Source organism: Spea bombifrons, chromosome 1 (assembly GCF_027358695.1).
Source record: "Spea bombifrons isolate aSpeBom1 chromosome 1, aSpeBom1.2.pri, whole genome shotgun sequence".
Taxonomy (NCBI): domain Eukaryota; kingdom Metazoa; phylum Chordata; class Amphibia; order Anura; family Pelobatidae; genus Spea; species Spea bombifrons.
The window spans coordinates 14,048,192-14,071,968 of NC_071087.1; the positions used below are offsets into that span (position 1 = coordinate 14,048,192).

General features: G+C 39.0%; 1 protein-coding gene across 1 annotated transcript in view; it reads left to right on the forward strand.

The window, feature by feature from the left end:
- Positions 1-23,372, forward strand: part of JAKMIP1 (janus kinase and microtubule interacting protein 1) — a 48,361-nt gene extending 24,989 nt beyond the window's left edge. The window contains exons 9-22 of the mRNA XM_053458264.1: positions 3,469-3,597; positions 4,319-4,447; positions 5,084-5,167; positions 6,601-6,663; positions 7,372-7,470; positions 9,662-9,763; positions 11,609-11,662; positions 13,062-13,127; positions 14,300-14,368; positions 15,062-15,139; positions 15,564-15,767; positions 19,078-19,143; positions 20,053-20,097; positions 23,108-23,372. Of these exons, the coding sequence (XP_053314239.1) occupies positions 3,469-3,597; positions 4,319-4,447; positions 5,084-5,167; positions 6,601-6,663; positions 7,372-7,470; positions 9,662-9,763; positions 11,609-11,662; positions 13,062-13,127; positions 14,300-14,368; positions 15,062-15,139; positions 15,564-15,767; positions 19,078-19,143; positions 20,053-20,097; positions 23,108-23,140 (1,221 nt within the window). The 3' untranslated portion in view covers positions 23,141-23,372. The remainder of the gene's footprint in view (positions 1-3,468; positions 3,598-4,318; positions 4,448-5,083; positions 5,168-6,600; positions 6,664-7,371; positions 7,471-9,661; positions 9,764-11,608; positions 11,663-13,061; positions 13,128-14,299; positions 14,369-15,061; positions 15,140-15,563; positions 15,768-19,077; positions 19,144-20,052; positions 20,098-23,107) is intronic.
- The last annotated feature ends 405 nt before the right edge of the window (positions 23,373-23,777 follow it).

A 23,777-nucleotide genomic window follows, 5' to 3' on the forward strand; every position in this document is an offset into this window, starting at 1 on the left:
GAATGGTCTCTGTACTTGATTCTAAAAAAAAAAGAGGTTTTATTAAATATTACACATTATAACCTAAAAGTCAAACAGCTTGATGTATTTTTTTTTTCTTTTTTGGAAGTTATTAGTTTAATTTGGTTGAGCTGTTAGTTTATTAGCTAAATTATGATGTGGTGGAGAGAATAGGGTGAGATTCGCTATTGTTTGGCCTTGTCGCCCTAAAATTCACTCAAAATCGATATTTTCAGTTGCAATATGCTGACAGATCCGTAGAAAAGAGGAGCATCTCTGCACCTCTATCTCCACCAATCCGTCTACGTTATTTTGGCCTCCCGGAGCACTTCTGCAGAAGGACCACACCGGGGGGGCAGCCTCTCCCTCGTTCCTCCAATTGGGGGAGAGAGGTGCGCGGAGGCGCCGGCCTTGTGCAGAAGCGCTCCGGGAGGCCTTGTTAACAGAGCAGATGGCATGGAGAAGCGGACAAAGAAAGAAGAACAAGAAGAGGCAAGAGAGAGCTGCGGAAAAAGAGACATGGGCATGGAAGAGGTTTGTGGAGAAGGTGGAGAGACATTGAGAGAGAGAGAGAGTAGGCGATAAAGTGAGTGAAAACAGCAACAAAATGCAAATGAAAATTCTGAACTCTATTGAGGTTGATTTCTTTGGGGATCCCTCCTCATTTTCAGACATTTGTACCAAATAACGAAACTGCCAAATCTGGTTAAAATTCGTACGAATGTCTCATTTTTATTCTATACGGTTTACAAGGCGACTAGTGGTGATCATTTTAGTGCAGTATGCACGATGTCTTAAGGCAGTCAATATTACAACTTTTTAACCTCTAGTAAGAAGTCTCGGATTGGTGAGCGAGTTAAGAAGCCATCGTTTTGTGTGCGGCATGTTGTGTGTATTTTTAGTCCCCCTGTTTGTCGATGCTGGCTGGGTTACTGTTGCTAGCCGGATCTCGCATGGAACCGTCAGGGGACTCAAAGCACATGTGGCTTGTATTTGGCTACCTGAGCCTTCTTACAGATCCGGCTCGGTGAGCTCAAGCGCCTAGCATTGTAGATGCTTTTTTTCCCTATATATTTATTTACTTCTTAAATCAGCTGAACGATTGAAGCCTTTCTGACGCTCGCACCTTAAGAGGCTGTCCAAGTCGCACGGTCTGGCCGGGGCGTGTAACCAAGCAGACCATTTAAATGGAATACATTAAGGATAACTGAAGTACGCTCTGCTACCGCCATGGAAGATTTGCTTCTCATTGTGTATTTCTCCTTCTTCATCTGCCTGTGCGCCTTGGTTTGTCTTTATTTTTCCGGGTGCCAGGATCTGACATATAAACACGAAGGTAACGTCTGCCCTGGGTGTTGTGCATTAAATCTCTTCAACTTTTATTTTTATTAAAAGTGGTGTTTAGTGACGGTATGTATAAGGGGGCTTATGGTTTCTAATGCTTCAGGTTCTGCAAGTGTTGGGAGGTCTACTAATCCTGTTTCAATTTTATGTGATTTTTTTTTTGCCAAATATATATTATATTATATATAATATATTATATATCAATTTTTAGTAATATTGGTGTAGCATGTTTTTTATTTTAAATATTTATCCTACAAAAAATAATTTTGGCAAAACCCACTGTACACCTGTTGACTTACCATTATTTTATAGGTGTTATTGTAGTTTTAATATGTCAATTTTGTTATCCCTGATTTTAAAAAAAAGTATCACAAAAAGCAGTATCCTTGAGACTGAAGGTTACATTATTTTCCCCTCTCCATGTAATAATAATAATAATTCTTTTTTTTTTGGTGAGTCAAAAGAAAAATATTACGTCAGCCTTGTATTGTTTCCCTTATGATGCACATGATGTCAATAACAATTATCTATAGAAATGACCTTCTAATGTGGAGCTTATCTCTTGGGATGAAAATATTACTGTGAGCAATGTCACTAACACAGGATCTTGACATACATACAAATAAGCATGTTTCACTACCCCTCTGTAGACGGATATCAATAAATGTAAAATAATACAATCTGTCTGTCCAGTCTTAAAAGGCTGTATATTTTTGTTGGGATTGAACGTCATCGACCTAGGGGTAAGGAGGCAATTTTAAAAGTGTTGAAGTTTCAGGCCAACAGAAATGTTATTTATGGGGAAAGATGTATATGTATAATTTCTATATAAATATATATATAATTTTTTTTTTTTGTCATTTAGACCTCTTATTGCAAAATCATTGCAGACTGTCTGAGGTGGTGCCAAAAGGAATATATGTGGATTCTGATCAGTCTATACTCTAGAATAGTGGGGGTTATACATAAAAAGGGATTTTGGTGCAAAAGCTGAAAACCTGGTCTTATCACCATAGTAACCAATGTACCAAAATCACTTTTTATACCTCTCTATCCTGATTAATATTAATACAATGTATAACATACAAAGCTATCTGATTTAATGTGAGACATAACAAACATTTTATCTACTGGAATAAAAATAATAATGTATATGCTTGTTTAAGATCTTTATCATACAGACAGCCTCGCAATAAACCTTGTACTGAGGATGATGGTTACTGATGATGGAGTTAGTTACTTGGTAATAATGGCTGACCATACCTGATTGGCAATAAAAGTGGGTGACATAGTCAATGGAGAACTACAAAAGCCTACCTCTTGGTCAGTAGGGGCATATGGTCAGTAGGGGCATATGGTCAGTAGGGGCATATGGTCAGTAGGGGCATATGGTCAGGTGTTATCTGTTTAGGTATACTCTGTGAGTCTATTAAAAAAGGTAGAAGTAACCCGAGCTATGGAGACCCCAGTCATGGGTTGATCATTCAACAGGAATGAGACCGTGTGACAAAAGAGATCCAGAACTCTTGCAGATGCCAAGATAGCCGCGGACTCCCCGGGCCAGAAGGTGTATTTCCGGATAATTCCAGCATGAATTTTGGCTGCGTTTTACAACAATAAGAAACGGCTCATTGGGTCATATTCACTAGATACTAGATCTTACTTCTAACGTACTAGTATATTACAAAAAGGGACGCAAGTCCATCAAGGTCAACCATGCTGATGACCCAGAAGAAGGCAACAAACCCACCGCGTTGTACCGCAATAAGAGGGAAAACATTCCATCTTGACCCCAAAACGACATCTGATTTCCATATGGTGGTTGTAAATCTATTGATTTGGGATATTTAGAATTTGTGACATGGCTTTACGTGGAAACGGGAGTATATGGGGACGTGTGGTGCTCAGTATATTTTCTACCTCCACTTTCACCTTCCCATATAGAAAGAGGGAACGGCTGAAATGAATGTCAATGTAAGAAGTAATGCTTTGGGGGTACTGATCCATAGAAGGTAAAACCTTGTGGGCCGGAGTCAAGTGGTTTATAGAATGGGTTAATCGGCATGTAAATATGAAAATCTGGATCTCTTTGTGTACATATCCATTTATTTCTCTTTTCTTTAGAGGCATGTTGTGGAGACGTTTTTTGGATTTGATGAAGAATCTGTTGATTCTGAGACCTCTTCAGTTGCCTCGTTTGCCAGTGATAAAACCGACAGGACCCCAGCGACCCCTGAAGAAGACATAGAAGATGTAAGTGCGACAACGTGCCAGACTTGTAGCCTTTATGCTGTAAACCGGAGTTCTGAATATCCTTTTTTGCTTTACACCACACTCTGTTATTCTGCACAATAGTTTACCCTGTATATAGTATGAAACCCAGGAACGCCCGAGAAGCGGGAGACAGTAGTAGTCAGTATAGTTGGATGGTCCTGGGGAAGGCAGCAGGATTTCTAGTCGGATAAAATACCAAAGCGGCTGACTACGTACGAGCTCGTGCAACTGATGAGAATGGCAGATCATCAGCGCTCGGTGGGGGCAATTGGTACAGGGGGGTCTGTCAAGGAACTGAAAAAAAAATGTATTGGAGGAATGCAGGCTGACCACGGCACCTGTGCACAAGGACTGCGTTTGGGACTTCACACCGGCAGCCAAAGTCTGTAGGCCTGGGGCATTAACAGCTTGACTGCTATTTTCTCAGTTTAAAAAAGTTAATCTTTTTGATTGCTTGAAAAGCCTTCTTTTCAATGATCAGCCAGAGTTTAAAGCTACATGATCAAGAAACAGAAAATACGAACCTAGTTTTACAAAGAGCAATCGAAAGGAACATAAACCTAAGGATATATTATGCCATAGCTCAGGCTTTCAGCACAAAAGATCCCCCTCATTTATTGAAATGATCATGGTTTCGTTGGCGTACAGATGTGTGCCGTGGTATTTACTGTCACATTTATTTGCCTTTTTTTCTTTGAAGAGCACGCCTAAAGAGGAAGCCGATTTAAGGTTTCGCCAGCTGACGCGAGAGTACCAAGCGTTGCAGAGAGCGTACGCGCTGCTCCAGGAGCAAGTGGGGGGAACGCTGGATGCCGAAAGAGAAGCAAGAGTAATTCTTTTTAATTTATGTTTTTGGTAAATGTTCTTTATACATCGGTGGCATGTTATACTAGTGTTATTATTCACTAAGAAATGTTCTAGTTTTTAAAAGAAATGAAATGGATGAGAAGCAGACGGAGACGGTGTTCATGTTATAAATGACTATTGTGGCTGGAAATGGATTATTTTTAATGGAATATCTTCATAGGCGTACAGAGGCCCTTTATCACTCCCATCGCTCCTGTGTTCCAATGGCACGCTGTGTTCCCTAATCCAAGTTTAATCTTAAAAGGCTAATTGATCGTTAGAAATCCCTTTTGCAATAATGTCACGGCAAGAAATTTCCATGAAAACAACTAAGTGACCCCAAACGTTTGAACGGTAGTGTTTGTTGGGTAATTTTATGTCGACACTCATAGCCACGTTTCTGGCTTCCACTCTTGGGTTGATGATATTAGTCGTCTATCGATGTCTTTTGAAGAAATGTCATTGTATTAAAAGTAGATCTACCTTATGTCTGTAAAGCATGATATTTTTTGCATTTGTTTATGTACTATTACTAATGATTTTTTTTTACGCACCATGGAAACTATAAGTAAGCGTGCGTTTCTGGCCTGTTGCTGATGGTTTTTTTGTGTCTTTGCAGACCCGCGAGCAATTGCAAGCGGACTTACTGCGGTGCCAGGAAAAGATCGAAGACTTGGAAAACTCTTTGAGCGAGAAAGGACAGGTAAAGGCCGGCGCCGAGCCTCCGCGAGGTCACAATTCTCTGCTTCTCTGCAGTTTGCTTTCTGTGCTTGTAACCTGGTATTTTGTTTTGTGTTTCAAATATACCCCATAGTTTGTTTAAATAAATGCGTATGATCACAATCTATCCCTCCAAAGAACACGGTTTTTAATCAGCCTAGTTTAGAAATCCTTCAGACATTGTCCATATAATATAACCGATGGTTTCAGTCTTCTTTCTTAAAACCAGACTTATGGACCAGACTTCTTGTTAGTGTCGTATTAAATAACCAGTGGTCCTTTTATGTGTTTATGGGAAACAATATCTTTTTCTGTATTCTGTAGATCTTAAATCAAGTTTTGTGTTGCGTATATTTTTTTTTTTAATGCGGGTGATGCAGAATACTGTTGTCTTGAAAATAAAATGGTGAGTTTTCTCATCGCATCTTTCGTACTTGACGTTGACCTTTTTAAAGGTCTATTTAATATTAGTTCCCCATTATGTAGATTTCAGGGTAAACTGCTGACAGAGAACTGTGGTCAGTTTCCCTTTAAGATGCAGGGAGTGATTGAACACATGTGGGCGCTGCTTGCGGTCCAAGTTGAGTGAATATGCTTTATGAAGACCCCTTAAAGGCTATGCTCCAAACAGAGCGCGTATTGAAATAAGGATTATGTTGTGTTGATAAACGTATAACCAGTAACTCGCGACCCTTGATAGAGAAACTTTAAAAACGTTGCGATGAATAGGTATGAGTGAAAGAGGGGCTTTACAAGAGAGGTCATCTGTATAAGAAACAACCCATAAAACCCATAAAACATGGTATATAACCCTCCTGAAAGTAACCCACAGACCTCATATGCTCTTTAATGTAGACGGTACAGGAGCATCGCGTTACAACACGTGCTGCGCATGTACATAGAGATTCATTAGAATCCTTTTTAGACATTTCTACTGTTCTTCACCCGCTAACTCCTTTGCTCGCAGGAGACGTGACCTCATCTCTTTGTTACCGGCACATCTGTACGGATACCCGCAGATTGTGCAGCTTTTAGATTGAATTGCATGTTGCCGGTTAACGGATTAGTGTCACTTTGCATTCAGAGCTTTTCCCACGGTTTCTTTTTGTATGAAAGTACGAGGTTTGGTTTTAAGCTCGCGGTCACCGGTGTGTGCAGCACTACTTGTTGTGTAAGTGAGGCGTAGAGCTCTGACATGTCTCTGATGATATCTGGTAGAAGAGGCTGCGGTGAATACAGGGCTGGGAATTAAGGTGCCCGGGAGATAACTCCACAGAATGTGTACAGAGCAAGGCAAGCACAGTAAATATACCCTTGTTGATATGGACATGACGCGTATAGGGACGTATTCCCTGTGTGCAAAAGTCTGTGCAATATTATACTTTTTCTAAATTCTCCCCACTGTTATTCTCGTAGGATTCCAAATGGGTAGAAGAAAAACAACAACTTATGCGGAAGAATCAGGATTTGTTAGAAAAGGTAAGAGTCTTTCATTCTTCTGAGTGGCGACATCTGGTACCGTCTGCATGGGGTATGATCTTTGGTAATAAGCACATCTTATTTATTTGGTTGCATTTAAACGCGGTTACAGTGTGCTGGCCATCGAAAACACACTTTATTTTGTTAGTATTGTGAAGTATGTTTCATTTTGTGCTTTAATCTTCCAATATGCAAACCATGTGCCACTTTGGTTAAAATTTGTATGTGGTGCGTATAAAAGTTATTTCCCATTTTTAGGTAGTTTAGAGACGGGGTGTGTTAAACCCAAGTACAAACAAACATACCTCTTTAATTCTACATGAAACGTGCAAACCATACCCCAGATTTTACAGTAACCTTTTTAGGTTTAAATCAAAAAAGCGTTGATTAAGAATATCTCCAAATATAACTAGCTTCTTGGTTTTATCTCTATTTGGATATGACAGTTTATGTGAAGTTTTGTGAATCGAGAAATAACACGAGGTTTATTCAGGAAAGGGGGAGTTTGTAGGATATACGTTTGTGCCATTTACATATATACTAAAGATCCGCTTTTTAATACTACCATAAATAATTTTTGGGATGAGAGGGTTATGTATGTCGATGTATCAGTACCTATTCTTTTTTGTAAGATGAACCAGATGCAATATATGTGTAAAAATAAAGCCACTTTTCTCGCTGTCTCGTACATTCTCTCTCTATCTCTAGATATACAGGTATGAAACGGAAGAGAACCAGCTGAGGAACGAAATCCAAGATGCTAGAGACCAGAATGAGCTTCTAGAATTCCGAGTCCTAGAACTGGAAGTAAGAGATAACATCAGTAAACTGGCTGCTGGAGCTGAAATTGCTTTTGAGTCCAGAATTAAATATATTTAATATAACATGCATTCTATAACACATTGGGGAATTATCGAGGAGGGACATGGAGGAAAGAAATGCCTTAAATAGATATGAACCTCCACAAGAATGTGGCACCATAGTCAGAACTTGCAATTCACTCATTTATATTATTAAAAGCATTAAGCGCACCTTACCTTTCACTGTTTCTGTTCCGTTTCTTTTCCTGCATGTCTAACAAATTAAATGTGTCCTGTGACTCATCTTAATGTTGTCTTTTTTTATTGTTTTGTTAATTTTCCCTGCACGTTTAGCATTGTTTTTTAAAAATATTTTTGTTAAAATAAGTTTTAAAGATTTATATTTTTGTCATAATAAAATATTGTTTGCACTGAGCCATATTTGCTTTAATTTGTTTTTTTATTTCATTTTCATTCATTAATTTTTGTCATGCACCATTGCATTGTTAAGCTGCATGCTCCCTTTTCACTTATTTTATGTGTACGTATATTTTTATTTTATATAGAGCCAACAGATGGGGGAGTGCTGGCAAGGGCTGCTTTAACTTAGTTTCAGGGTCACACCATTTTTACTTGCAGTTCCACATATAGCCACCAGGGTGACCAGCGTAACAAAAGCTTTAGGGTGAATTCAGAGAATACCATTTAAAACGCATAAATATTGGGGATTACGTCACACTGTATGGCCATATATTGCTTAACCCACCACTCAAAATACCCCAATTTTGCGAGTGCTATGTCATTTTTCATGACTAAATTGCTTGCCAAGCAGCTATGTTTTTTTTTATTATATATATATATATATATATATATATATATATATATATATATATATATATATATATATATATATATATTCCAGTTTTGTTAATGATTTCTTGCCTGTTTTGAATGAAACTGGATGGTATGCATTGGACATGCTGTCTTCCAGATGTGTTTGCCTGCTTTATTGCTGGGCTGCCTTAAATTCATCCCCCAAGGTTAAATGTTGGCAGCCCTCCCTCTATGTTATAATAAAAAGGTGTAATAAGTGAGTTTTATGATATACTAGTCATACAGACATAAGACATTCTAAAACCATTCTTCTCAATGTTTATGTCAGGGATTTTCATTTCCCAACATTCGGTTGGTCTGCCATAGATTTATTGCATATAAAAATGTTTTATGAAGTCACGTTAATACACTTATTGCATGAAACTGTCACCAAAGATAATCCCACGGTGTTGGTGGTCCTGTGTGGGTCCATTAAACTATATTTCTGTATTTAAAAATTGAAAGTCATGGGAACTCGGTTGTCATGTTTTGAAGGGTACTTTTATTAATTCTGCTGCTCCTTTCCTCAAAGAAGACCTTAATACTCGTCTAATGCAACCAACTTACAGTTCTTAGTTGAAATGATCATATTCAGGCGGATACTCCCCTTACTTTTAATGTTGATGTTATGGCCTTGGGAAGGATGGTCCTCTGCGTGTGATGAGGAGTCATTGCATACCCAAAAGTTAAAACTTAGACCGCGTTATTCTAGGTTTGTGAATGTGTTTCCTTATCAATGTGCCCTTCTGTTTGATAATAATGTACAGAGTGCATGGTTCTTTTACCCTTACCCTCGTGGACATCCCTAAACATGCAAATCTGATTTCACATTTTAATGAAATTAGCTACTAAGTATCTAAGAGTGTTTTTCTAAGAGACCCTCCATCTTACCAGTGAGAGACGTGTTTATACTGAAGTAGGATATACGGAGATCTTGGCGACTTGACACTTTAATTAACTTCTATTTCAGCACCGCTTGTTAACATCCGCAACCTGCACAGAGGAATATCATTTTATTAAACATACTAACCTCTTTTCTCAATATTTCCCAATATTTAATTTTAACGAATGTATGCATACATAGATTTTCAAATTGGTGTTTTTTAAGGTGTATGAAGGGGCTTTGAAATAACTGAAAATGACCCAGTTTTAGTTTAGACAGCTGCCAATCCCAAGCATTTGTTGGGCTTCAACTAAATGAGTTTTGGGTCCCCAGTTGGACATCCTTTTGTTAGAGAGACCATATTTTTATAAGGGTGTAATCCATGACATTGCCAAGCTTTTCCTACTAGGTTAAAATGTAAAAATAACACATTTTTCCCCAGGAGAGAGAGCGAAGGTCTCCAGCCTTTAACCTCCATATAGCCAACTTCACAGAGAATAATGGAAGTGCTCTGCAGCTTTTCTGCCGACAGGAAGGCATTAAGGTAGATGCTGCTTCACTTCCTTCTTCTGCTGGATGTCATTTGTTTCCATTACTGTTCACCCATCACAAATGCCAACCATGAGTACTAAATGCAAACTGATTAACAAAAGCAACATTGGCTTCTCAGATGTCACTCACCGATGCATGGTCATACTCGTATGTCTAAGGGACTGAGGTGAGAACGCTACTCAATGGCTGGCCCACCCAAAGGTGCAGGTTTTCCAACCGTAACATAAGAATGCTGAAGAAAAGATCTAAGGGGAGCTTCTGAAAACCTGCATTGTTTGCTATCTTCAGGCCTTACAGAGGTCATTATGTAAAGAACTATTTAGGCTAGGGGTACTCTTTCTGTTTCCTGATCATTGTTCTGGTTTTTGATTTTGTCTTTTTTTGGGTAGAGGTAAAATTATGAGGAAGGTCTCAAATAATAATGTAGTATTATATCTTTAGAACTTGCATCTAGAAAATATACACACTATCATGATAAAGATCATAGTCTTGGGTCATTAATTCTAGGGGGTTTACCACAATGACTCTTTTCAGTAGGTCATAATCGACTGCCCAGTGAGCACGACATGGTCCATGTTACATGGTATCCAATAAAGACCAATACTGATGAAAAGTGCAGAGTTGTTGCCCGAAAAAGTAACCTCACATTTAATTAGGACAGCTTGGGTCTTACCAGAGACCTTCTTATGTTTCCCCAGCTTTGTTATCTAAATGGAATGTGAGCCCAGCAGTGGAAATATGTATTTCAGACTTATTAGAACTTTGTACAATGATGGAAAGACTTCTTAATCAGATCCACAATACCTCTTAGTAGGCCAAAGTGGATGTGTATAATTATGTGGACCAATGGCCAAGCGTATCTGACTTATCTAACTGACTTACATGCGACTATCCCACATCTACACTGAGTGTCCAGGAAACCTCTCCAACCCTATCTATATTGGAGCAAGGTTGGGGCAGGTGGGACTATTCATGTTGGGAAGTAACTAGGTAGAAATAAACTCAAGGTGGAAGCGAAGCAGACATAACTGGAAAGACTCTGGGTAGAGCATAGGGATTTGGGGGAAATCACCACCAGGAGAGCAGAAGGCTGTAAAAGCCGTGATACCGGAGCCTCCAGCACAGATCTGAAGACTTCCCGGGAATGCACATTAACATATCTTAAAAGTAATTGCTTAGTTCCCTTAACAATTGTTACAAACATATTTTAATATTCTTAGTATGAAATAATTCTAAACCATTTAGGACTTAATTGGCATTCTGAATTGGCTGTCAATTCCTTGAACATTTTGAAGCTCACAAGCTAGAAATGGATCGCTAGGATTTACTTTTAATCGTATTCTATACTGTACATTACAAAAAACTTCTAGTGCTCCTCTACGTGATGACTAAAAATGCTCCAGTATTCCTCATAATCGTTGCACCAGGAAAATCGGGTTAACCCCCGCCACGTAATTAGTTTGGAGAAGGAATTTAATTTACAACTTTAATTTAACTTACAGCACTTGTCATAAAGCTTCACTGTCCATTAAGGAACATTAAAGTTAAAGATGTTTGCATTATCTTTATGCATATCTAGTGTATATGTTATGATATATGTATTACAGATACATGTTATTAATTATTAGCTCCCTATTTCTAAGTATTACTAATTTAAGCCTACAGAATATAGCTGCATGGTATGTATGGATTTCATCAGGGGCCATTAAATCGACTCACTCTTTCCATATTGTTTTTCATCCTGGATTCCCAATCATATGCTTGTTCATCGTTTGCTTTGGTCTAAAAATGTTGATTAATTCTCATGTTTTTTGTTCTTTTTTTATTTTTATCCCAGGATGTTGATATTTCAGAACTAATGAAGAAACTTGACATTCTTGGAGATAATGGGGTAACTGCAGTGTTTACTAAGCTTGTGTTCAAAGCCATGTTTGAATCTCGGATTAAATTATATCAAAAGTAGAACAGGGGTTAAGAAACAAAAGTTTAAATCCTTTGGAGATATTTTTATTTCAATGTTCACCTTACAGAAACTTGGATTAGTGGCAAACTGTGGCAGAGCCAGTCTTATATGAACAATTCCCTCTCCATTTCCATAAGCCACCATTATCAAGTCTGCCTGAACCAACTGAAAACAATCAGAGATAGGACTATAACATCTAGCTGCATCCATGGACTTCTACTACATGTCCAGATATGTAACATTTGATAAGACTAATAGGTTTCAAGAGCAAGTTTTAACTAACCTACTCCTTGGAGAAACTGGTTACTTAGCTGCTTACTTCCAAGTCCATCTACTCACCTTGACAACTCCCAGGTGTATCTGGGAACTTCCAAGTGTTGGTTGCCAGACTTTAGAGTTTTAAAGGCCAGGACATGGATGTAGAGCGAGTAGTAGTAGGCAGAACCTGTGTGTGTTGTGGACACGTGACAAATCCACTCCCTTCTCTGGAGATACTAACCTGGAGCTCTGTGGGAAGAAGGCTTCACCTTGATACTCTGGGTGAAACCTGCAAGGTCAATTAGGGGGGGGTCAGTAACCTGTGTTAGGTGTGCATTACATATTTACCATGCTAGGCTTTCTTACTACACTCTCTTCCAAGCTGCCCCTGAATTTGGTTTTGTGAGTTCCAGAGATAACGATTCTTGGAAATGATCATCCTTTAGGTTTTCACAGCTCCACCGAGACGCAAACAGTGTGTTATAAGGTGATCTTTTCTTACATGGGCCTTGCAGCTGTTTAAAAATCTGGATATCGATGGATAAACAAATACATTTGTCAATGTCACAGTCAAGGCGGGTTTAGCATGAATATGTTGTCCCAATACTTGGTTACGGATATGCTTTCTTTGGGGTCCATTCACTTAAGGGAGAGTCAACAGGAGAGTTGTGTCTCAGCTCGTTGCCTTCACTATTCATTCAGAAGGGCAGAAGAAGTAAGCTTCTGCTATAGGAAGAGCTTGGCTGGCCCTGTATAATTAATAGTGGATGAGGGAGTTGAAACCACCACCACTCTCCTGCAGACTCTACCTACTACTCTTCCTTTAGTCGGTAAACACCATTCGGAAACTCATGTAATTCTAAAGAACATGGCATACGTGCCAAATGTTCATAGTAGTTGGCATAAACATTCAATTATTCCACTTTAATACATTTAATTGAAGAATTGAAAGCGGTTTCTACTGTTTTTTTGTAGAATACTCTTGGATGTAAAATATTTTGTGATCATCCTAAAGAATTATGTCTCTAAATGTTAATATATATTTTAACAATATTGGACTTTCTTTCAGAATTTGAGGAATGAAGAGCAGGTTGCGGTAATCCAGGCAGGAACAGTCCTCTCTCTCTGTGAAAAGGTACAAACGCGTCACACCAAAATTCTTCTGAATCCCTTCTCAATATTATAAAAGTTGAAAAGCTGTGTACATTACCTGCTGAGTAATTAACATTTCAGTCTGCTACAAAGACGTGTGTCATACACTACATGAATCTGTTTCACGGTCTAAAGAATCTCTCTGTGTATATACGACATACATGTCAGCTTTGCGCATGAGGAAGACGTCCAAATTGTCTTGAATGTGTGCATTCAAATTAGCAATATAGACACCTTAAATAAATAATTGGTAATTTATAGGATTTTTTTTGGGTATAAATATTATGGTTCCTTTTATGTATAAATAAAATGTAAGAAAATAATATCTATAATTATTACATATGTTCATATCACCTGTACATTTTATTACTCTGGAAATGCGAAGTGGTGTTAACTGCGGCCCACGCCAGTGCGAATTACGTCACGTGCGCGAGCTCCACCGGCACGGGGCCGACCGTCGGGGAGTCATATGATTGGATTTTACACATAAAGCGCTTCTCTCGTTATTTCGTGCTACTTCCATCATTCTGATTTAGCAGTTAATTGGCAATTAGTATGGAGGGAGCCGGTGTGACGTCTCCTCCAGCCGGTTGCTTGGTTTCCTTTTCTCTGAGACGAGGAGGTGTAATCGGACTCTGTAGGTCTCTTGGGAACTCGGTATTTCTTTTTCAGCGTTGCTAAGCGTAGGCTAGTACATATCCTCATTTGTGTATGATATCTAGTACATATCCTCGTTTGTGTATGATATCTAGTACATATCCTCGCTTGTGTATGATATCTAGTACATATCCTCGCTTGTGTATGATATCTAGTACATATCCTCGCTTGTTTATGATATCTAGTACATATCCTCGCTTGTGTATGATATCTTTCCCTTTAATAATACGACACGCAACATTCATACAAATGAATTCATACAAATGAGCTGTATTAGTCACGCAGGTGTATTACATGGTCGCTATGGTAACTAGTAACTACATGGCTTTCACCGCTTTTCTCTTTTGTACCTAACACATTTTTTTGTAGTTATTGGTTCTTTTGGGACTTTTGTCTCTCTGTATACTGCTCCATATAGGCAATGATGCCTGTGTTCAGACAGCAGTCTCGAGTGCCAGATTTAACCTTTAGCCGGGTCGTTTCTGCTTTTGGTTGCAGTGGTTAAAACAAATTGAAGTAACAGAAGCCGCCCTGACGCAGAAAATGATTGACCTTGAAAATGAGAAGGTAAGAGCCACAGTAAGTGTTGTTTTTGAGACCTATTTCTTACTAATAGTCACTGAATGCCCAGACGGTACACACTTGATACATCTTTTCTCTTAAAGTTTGTCTTGAAGAATGGCCCTGGGGTCTACACACCAAGACCTCAATCTGGTATTAAACTGACCCTGGTTACGAGTTTCCTGGACTCTCCATAATCAGCATAGGCCTTGCCAAGTTCATCGATTTTGTAAAAGAGCTCCAGGTATCAGCCGATGTTGGTGCTCAGGAGAACTTGGTGGAAAATTCCAAAGTCTATTTAAAATCATAAGTTAAAGCCCCCTACAGCCGTTCTGGCCTATTCATCACCTTTTTCATTATCCTCTGCTCGCAACGGGTCAAAGCAGGGGAAATTGAGAGTTACCACCCTCTGAAGTCCCCATGCACAGACTTCTCTAGAAGCTTCACATGCGTGGTTACATCAAGGTTGGTCATCAGGATGAGTGACGCACGTGTGCAGCAAAAGTGCTAATGTTTCTGTGGCAGCTTCCATGGGGTGCAGGGAGCTACATTCTGACACCATGGTCCATGTCCCTGACCACAGCTGGGTACTCATAACTATGGCATCACCATCCTGTTTGGGCATATAATGTTCTCCTTGTCAAAGACTTCATACAATTCTGCCAAGGTTACTTCTTACTACCCTCCTTTCTCTGTCAGGAGCTGTTCAGCAAGCAGAAAGGCTACTTAGAAGAAGAACTTGACTACCGGAAGCAAGCACTTGATGAAGCACACATGGTAGGCCCTTAAACATTTCGCATGTCAATCCCAATCGCACCATTAACTCTTTATTCTGTTCACGTGATGCAAAACTCCTTCAACTGTTACAAATAATAATGTGTGATCTGAAAGGATAACGTGGACATACCCAAAAGGTGTCCTTGTGTAGGGTACGGGGGTACCGTGGGGTACGGTCTGACACTGTCCTACATTTTGAGGCGTTTTCGGAAGCAATGCTGATAACTAGATGGGCTGAATGTTTATCTACCTTCACATTCTATGGATCTAATTATGTACCATGCAAGACCAGCATCTCTCTCCATACTAAATCATGGTTCTTAATGCCAGTAACCCGACAATGTCTAATTGTGCTAAATCCTTATTTGTTCCTTTTGTATCCTTTTTTTCTGAACTTGTTGCTGAATGGTGTGACTTGTGCTAGAAAATCCAGGAGTTAGAAGCCACGCTCTATAATGCGTTGCAGCACGATCCCGGAAGAAGAGTGAGAGAATGCTTGAACGAGACCCAGAGAGAAGATCTACGGGCGGCGGTGGAAAAGCTTCGAAGGCAGATCCTCCGGCAAAGCCGCGAGTTTGACAGCCAGATCTTACACGAGCGCATGGAGCTCTTACACCAGGCACAACAGGTACACATACCGCCTTCCGACATACTAACCAAAGCAATGGGCGGCAAGCCAGCTTATTTATTCTTTCACAGACATCATCTTCTTGTTTGGAGATAAATTCTACGAGGTATCCGTTACATTAATTCAGTATCTGAACCATACATACTGTTTATGCCAGCCTATGCTGCGTGACATAGTAACATAGAAACCGTTCTACCCATCCTTCCTGCTTTTTGATCCAAAAACGACCAAAAACTAAATTAAGCTATTTTTCAAATGTTACCACTTAGGGGCAAATATCCTTCTTGACTCCAAAAGGCAAACCGAATCCTTGGATCAAGACTTCTTAAAATATGAATGTTTATTCAGTTATAGCCCTGCAGGGTGTTCTGTTCTATAAAAAAGACACTTTTGAACGAGATAAAACCACCTCTCTTGGCAGTGAATTCCATACTTTTATTGCCCTTACTGTAAAGTTGTCTATGAAATCTCCGCTCTTCCAGTCTCAGATGATGAACTCTTGTTCTTTGTACATTTCTGTTAATGAACATGTCACCGGGGAGCTCTTTATATTGGCCCTACATATATTTATATTTATATTTGCAGCTGTATTGATATCTAGTATAGTTGGCCACTGTAACAAATCTAAATCTATGACCTGATTGCCCGAGGTCCACTATGCAGAAAAATGCAATTAAGAACCTTAATAACTGTGTATATTATGTATTTATTTCTCAAAATGTGCTGAACTTAGACTAAAACAAACAAATTGCTTTAATTGCTAAATACAATTACAGAATTAGTCTACATTGTATTCTTACGAGAATGGTTTGTTTCTGTCAATCATACCCCATGTGGGTAATTACATCAATTATTGATTAAAGATAAATAAATAGAAATATTATAAGGCTGCCACCTGCTGGCAGGAAAGAGCACTGCTGGGCTTTTATGTTGGAAGTATATAAGCTACATTTCTGCATTCATATAATATATTGATATACGGTAATAATCGGCGCCATAGACCGTATACTCGGACAGAGGAATTAAAGAAACCAATAGATCACTCCTCTTCTCATCATAACGATAATTAACAATAATTATCATTATTAGCAACCCTCTCTTTCCCACTGAAAGGTTTACAAAGCCTCTGAAACATATCATAAGCCAAGTTAATATGTGAATCATTCTAGCCGCTTGGATTTGGGAAAACAGACGTGTTCACCCCGTCAACATATAAAAAGAGACACTCACACACAAAAAATTTATAGTTATTTTCCTGGTCCGTAGCCAGAAAAGCTTACAAAATGTGAAATATATTATGCAAGAAACTAGTCGACACGGTTTACTCCAATGTTTAGATTCCAGAACGGACCTTGAAGCCTTTTTAAACTTTTTCTTACCACGATTCTTGCATCGGTCTCTCAAGTCCGTTACGGTGAGACTTCAGATATAGATACCAGGACCCCTGTGTATGGCGACATGGAGACGCTGATCACCTTTAGTCAATCCTTTACCGTCTTCCTTTTACTACGCTCTTCTTAAGATTGTATTTGAAGGCTTTATGGTGACCGTAATCCTATTGCAAATGATCACATTAACTAATCCATGGGTTTAGACGGCAGAATCCCCCTTAGAACCTCACCTTCCGGCCCTCGCTTAGCTTGACAGAATATCCTCATCTGGCACTCGGATATTTTATCTTCTGACACTTTCTGCAGTTTGTATTTATTGGGCTTCTAAACTGCATTTTATAGATCTCATCTATTATCACTGGTCGTTAAATGGTTAAAATGGTAATTTGCTCTTTAATTTACATTTTCTTTTTAATTTCCAAATAGCCAAATATTGAAGGTCAGTAATCTTTAACTGACGTAGAAAGAGCCAAGGAACCCAATTGAAAAAGTCTCTACCAATAGAATGCCCCACTCTTAATTACCCAGAGGGGGGGCATTTTTTCCTGCGTTACTTAAATATGTAATCTTCCTAAAAATCTGTTCTTGTATTATTTTAAGATTTTTCTAATGACCTTGAGTAAAAATGAAAATAGCATGTTAGTTTTTGAATACCGTTTAGTTGATCGGGGACAAATCTTCTAATGCTGGAAACTGTCCCCTGAAATCAGAACATGAGGTCACTACCATAAAGATAAATGACGTGTTTTTAATCTCATCCTCAATTATGAGATTAATCAAAGATAAAGCGTGGGTGCGACTGAAGTGTAATCTTGGCTCGTCTGCTGCCTCTAACGCCGTTATTGGATTATGGTTTAAGTAACATTTTCATCGTGACCTAATACATCGTTACCAGCGGGAAAAACTGGCAAGAAATCCAATCTAAGATAAAATATCTTCTGATATATGAAAAAGTAAATGTAAGTAAAGGCCGTGTTGCGCCATTTAACTCCTTACGGACACAAGCTTTTTTTTTTGCTGTGTCTTAATTCACTTGAGATTTCCATGATTTAGAGGCAACGAGGGTTTTCATTTAAAACCATTTTTATGTTTATTCGATAGCACTGATATTTAAAAAGTTGGGCAAATTTTTCTAAAAAAATATAAAACTTGGTAGCTTTATGCCTTTCCCATGCATGTTTAAATCCCCTCACTATATTAGCCTCTGCCACTTCTGCTGAGGGGCTGTTCCACTTATCTACCATGTCCCTACATTCCAATCTATTTTTAGATTATGACCTCTTGTTCTAACATTTCTCCTCTTGTACTCCTAATGTTTTATTAACATTTTGTTATTAGTTTCTATTTATTTTATTATTATTTTCAGCATTTTATGCACTGTCCTCATCCGAGAGGTGTACAGCATGAGTAAAGGTACTCAGGTCCTATAGTTGATTATTTTTCTTTAGGGATTTGATTTGATTTTACGTTTTTTTTTTTTTTTTATCTTTTTTTTTGAGGAGGGAGAAACTTTGGCAACCACGTTTTATTAAAAAATCTCTGAAATGGAGACAAAATGAAAATTGTTTTTAATTAAAAAAAAACCAAAACATATCCTCAATGTATATGCAATGACATAACCTATACGATGAGACGAGGGTAGCACAGGACCGTGTAACTCTTTAGTTATTGTGAAGCTACAACTCCCAGAATGCTTGGCCGTTATAGCCATAGACTATATGTTACTTGACATCATACAGACCGGGTTCTGGACAGCACAGCAGTGCATCGCCTTTTTCCACATACATACAAAGCTTGTGATTTGAGTTGTCCTGGGAGCCGGGTACATAGATCCAGGGCCATGATCATCCAGCCACGCGCCCTGTTTATGAACACAAGCGGTTTGTAATACTCTACGCCATCTACTTTCCTTTTCACAGAGAATCCGTGAACTTGAAGACAAAATAGAACTTCAAAAAAGACAACTCAAGGAGATAGAAGAAAAGGTAAATGCGTCTCTCTGGTTAATTCCATACCTATTACTTGCTGTCACACACACACTATGGTTCAAAAGTTTGGGGTCACTTAGAAATAATCTTTGTAGAGGATGGATAAAAATAAATGACAGACCAGAATACAAAGAGTTAAGACGGGAGAATTAAAACATAACACGTTATATATTTAAAAAATACAGTCATGTCATAATACACAATACACCAAATAATATGATATTTCTATAATATTATAAATTCATTTAAAAATGTGAAATTCGGAAAAATTGTATGTCGAGTGTATTGATTACATCTTCGGCTCCAAGTGCATCGTAGCTTTTGGTATAATGTACAAAATTACACAACATAAACACCCTGTGGGTAACCAATGAAAGATGAGTAAGGTGGAGATCCTATTTCTGATTGGCTGCTGTCTCCAGGTTTCTTCCTAGTACCTGTACCAACCTACAATATATCTTCTATATGCCTCTTATACGTCTCCTATATGTCGCTATTAAAGAGGAACAAATCGGTTTTTTTTTTCAATAAAAAGGCAAAGAAAAGCCTTCTTACTTTTAAAGCTTTTGCCTGTGTGTATATTAATTATTGTCACTGATCCCAGTTCAAGAACAGAGTATTTAAATATATAATGGAAACGTCAAACTAATGTACATAGTAAAAATATATTTTGCTGGGGATTGTTGGAAATATAGTTTAACTTTAAAGTTTCTTTAATATACTACATAAGATATATAACAAATTGTGATCGTTGGCTTACGGTACAGAGGGCCAGCCTTGTGTTTTTTGCAGACTGCAGGGATCCCGTGAATTGTACATCTCTCACAGCATTTCTTTTTCTCTTCTTTCTGTTTTGTTTTGGTCTTATTTTATAGTTTTTGTTCCTTTTTTTGTTTTTCTCACTAGCATTCATTCTGTGGCCTTGATGATCAATTCCAGCGAACACTCATGGTGGGTATTTATAATCAGGCTTTTCATTGTATAATGTATCTCATTGTAAACAAGACTCACGCTTATTTGGTTGACTTGAGCGTCCTCCACGGCTGTAGGGTTAGAGTGATATATATAATTTCTGCGCGTGATACGCACATTTACGTTGAGCTTCTTAAAGATCTGTCATATTACCAAATAAAAAACAAATTATAAATTGATTTGCATTTTACTCAGTGAAATAAGTATTTGATCCCCTATCAATCAGATGAGATTAGGAGCAATTTCTTAAAGGGAGTGCTCCTAATCTCTGTTTGTTACGTGTATAAAAGACACCTGTCCACAGAAGCAATCAATCAGATTTCAAACTCTCCACCATGGTCAAAACCTAAGAGCTGTCCAAGAATGTCAGGGACAAGATTGTAGACCACACAAGGCTGGAATGGGCTACAGGACCATCGCCAAGCAGCTTGGTGAGAAGGTGACAACAGTTGGTGCAATTATTCTGTCAGAACTCGGGTGATCAGGTCGGGTAGGAGCCCATGCGCAGGGGATACTTGGGGTTCAGTCTGTAACCCACGGTGCATGATTATGCAAACAAAGACACCACAAGCAGAAATCCAGGTAATGCAGTGTATTTTATGTATATAACAGGACCAGCAAATAAGGGTAATATAGTCTAAGCACGAAACCAGACGTATGGCAAAATAAAATACCGGTAATAAGTCTTTTGGCAGGGAGTCCGCTTGGAAGGGCATGACAGACAAAGAGCCCGCTAGGAAGGGCACAAAATGCACACAGCCCGCTTGGAAGGGTATGAAAGGCACACAGCCCTCTTGGAAGGGTACGAAAGGCACACAGCCCGCTTGGAAGGGTACGAAAGGCACACAGCCCGCTTGGAAGGGTACGAAAGGCACACAGCCCACTTGGAAGGACACAAGCAGGGAGTCCACTTGGAAGGACACAAAGCAGGGAGTCCACTTGGAAGGACACAAAGCAGGGAACCAGGAACAGTACAGGTGCAGAGCCACAGCAGGAAGGTCCATAGACTTCAATACAAAGGCCCTGACTGAAGGGCAGGGCAGGTTCATAAAGGCAGAGTACTCCAGGTAACAAGGCCCAGCTGCGTGTATTGACTAGGGCTCAACCCAGGTAACAAGGCACACCTGATCCCAGTAATTGAGTTCTGAGTCCTCCAGAGGGCGGAGGGTGGCCACTAGTGGTAGCAGAGCTCTTTACAACAGGTATGAAAAAGCGATGGTTCAGGCAGTGAAAAAGTGGTTCCTGACATATTCGCAAATAGAAGAAACCCAAAATAACTGTCAATCTCCCTCAGTCTGGAGCTCCATGCAAGATCTCACCTCGTGGAGTTTCAATGATCATGAGAACGGTGAGGAATCAGCCCAGAGCTACACGGGAGGATCTTGTCAATGATCTCAAGGCAGCTGGGACCATAGTCACCAAGAAAACAATTGGTAACACACTACGCCGTGAAGGACTGAAATCCTGCAGCACCCGCAAGGTCTCCCTGCTCAAGAAAGCACATGAATGATTTAGAGAACTGGGTGAAAGGGTTGTGGTCAGATGGGACCAAAATCGAGCTATTTGGCATCAACGCGCTGTGTTTGGAGGAGGAGGAATGCTGCCTATGACCCCAAGAACACCATCCCTACCGTCAAACATGGAGGTGGAAACATTATGCTTTGGGGGTGTTTTTCTGCTAAGGGGAAAGAACAACTTCACCGCATCAAAGGGATGATGGATGGGGCCATGTACCGTCAAATCTTGGATGAGAACCTCCTTCCCTCAGCCAGGGCATTGAAAATGGGTTGTGGATGGCTATTCCAGCATGACAATGACCCAAAACACACGGCCAAGGCAACAAAGGAGGGGCTCAAGAAGAAGCACATTAAGGTCCTGGGGTGGCCTAGCCAGTCTCCAGACCTTCATCCCATAGAAAATCTGTGGAGGGAGCAGAAGGTTTGAGTTGCCAAGCGTCAGCCTTGAAACCTTAATGACTTGGAGAGGTCAAATACTTATTTCACTGAGTAAAATGCAAATCAATTTATAATCTATTCTGGATTTTTTTGTTGTTATTCTGTCTCTCACTGTTCAAATAAAATTATAGACTGATCATGTCTTTGGCAGTGGACAACTGCACAAAATCAGCAGGGGATCAAATAACTCTTTCCTTCACTGTATATATGGTATACTTTGATCTAAGGGGCAAATCTAAAAATGCCCCCAAAAGTATTTGCTTAAGACACCAAAAAACAGAGAGCCATCCTTGCCTGCCTGAGAGTCCTGTCTCTGTGCAGCTTTATGTGATCTGTATGTCTTTTTAAAAAGGTTTAACTTGTGTTAGGATGGCAGTAAGCTCAAGTTTCTGAAAATAAGCAACTTACATTTGATTGACGCCGACGCAGCTGCCAACTCGTAGCGGGTTGCTATGAAAAATATAACACCCCATTTATTCACAGAAATTTGAATTTAATCGCGTTTTCAGACAAGTTGTAGTCAAGCTGGAAAAAAAACACTAACTCAACTAGACAACTTAACTTAACTCAGGAACAGGAGAGTTGACTCAGAACTCAATTACCCCCACTATATCTGCTCAACAGGACCTCCAACCTGACCACTGGTTGAAAACTGGTTCACAACCTTGATCAACTTGACCATGGTCGAGTTAAACTATGACCGTGACTCGGCCGCAGCTTGACCCATAATATGCAACTTGGCTGAAACCTGACGTTTTGAGTAAACGTTTTGTCTTTGTGAATTGATCCGCACGTTTCACATGCGTAGTATCCATGTTTTTGTGTTTTTCTGCACCTATCTGGGCTCTTTTTTTCTCACTTCGTGTACCTCTCTTTTCAGAGACAGACAACTTCCGCAAGACTTTATATAATAGAATATGTAATCATTTGTAATTATTTACAATTATTAATGTCATTTCAATGAAAGCAGCTTAAATAATAGAGCATGGTTACATTTAGTTTTACATATTGAAATCATTTCTTTCATTTTGTAGGGTTTTAAAAGAGCACATGGAACAAACACCTGATTTTTCTGCAACTGCCAAAACGAGACCACACCAATCAATGTTTTTTCCTTTTTACGTCATGAGACTGCTGTGGATCGACCGCTGAATTCTATTATGAGTTTTGTAACAATTTAGTTTTTAAATGGACTAAATTTATTGTACAGAAAATGTCCTGCTACTCAGAGACTGTAACAATATGTATGAAAATAAATAAATCATAAAAATAGGGAATAAAATGTGTATTCTTTGCAAAGTGGGTGATTCTTATTCTCTGTCTTAATCTGAGAAGTATTTGCTTTAACTCAATTTTTTCCGTCTAGCAATCTTATTATATATCACCTATATTTTTCTAGCTGTAGATCTTGTTAGAAATAATAATTTTGACTGCTGATGGTTTGTTAAACATAGATATACAAGGTTATTTAAGGTATATATTTATTTAACATTAAGAACACTTTACCTTGTGTAGGGAGAGTACATGAATAGGACATCCCTAAATGCATAGAGTGAAGAATGGATATAGCTGGGGGAAGAGTGACCTCTAGTGGTGTTTGAACACTTTGCAGTTTTTTTCTCTTTTTCTTTATTCTATTATTGTTTATTCTATGGAAATATGTCTGATAGGTAAAAAGATGCCTAGTTTGGAGATAAACCGTTC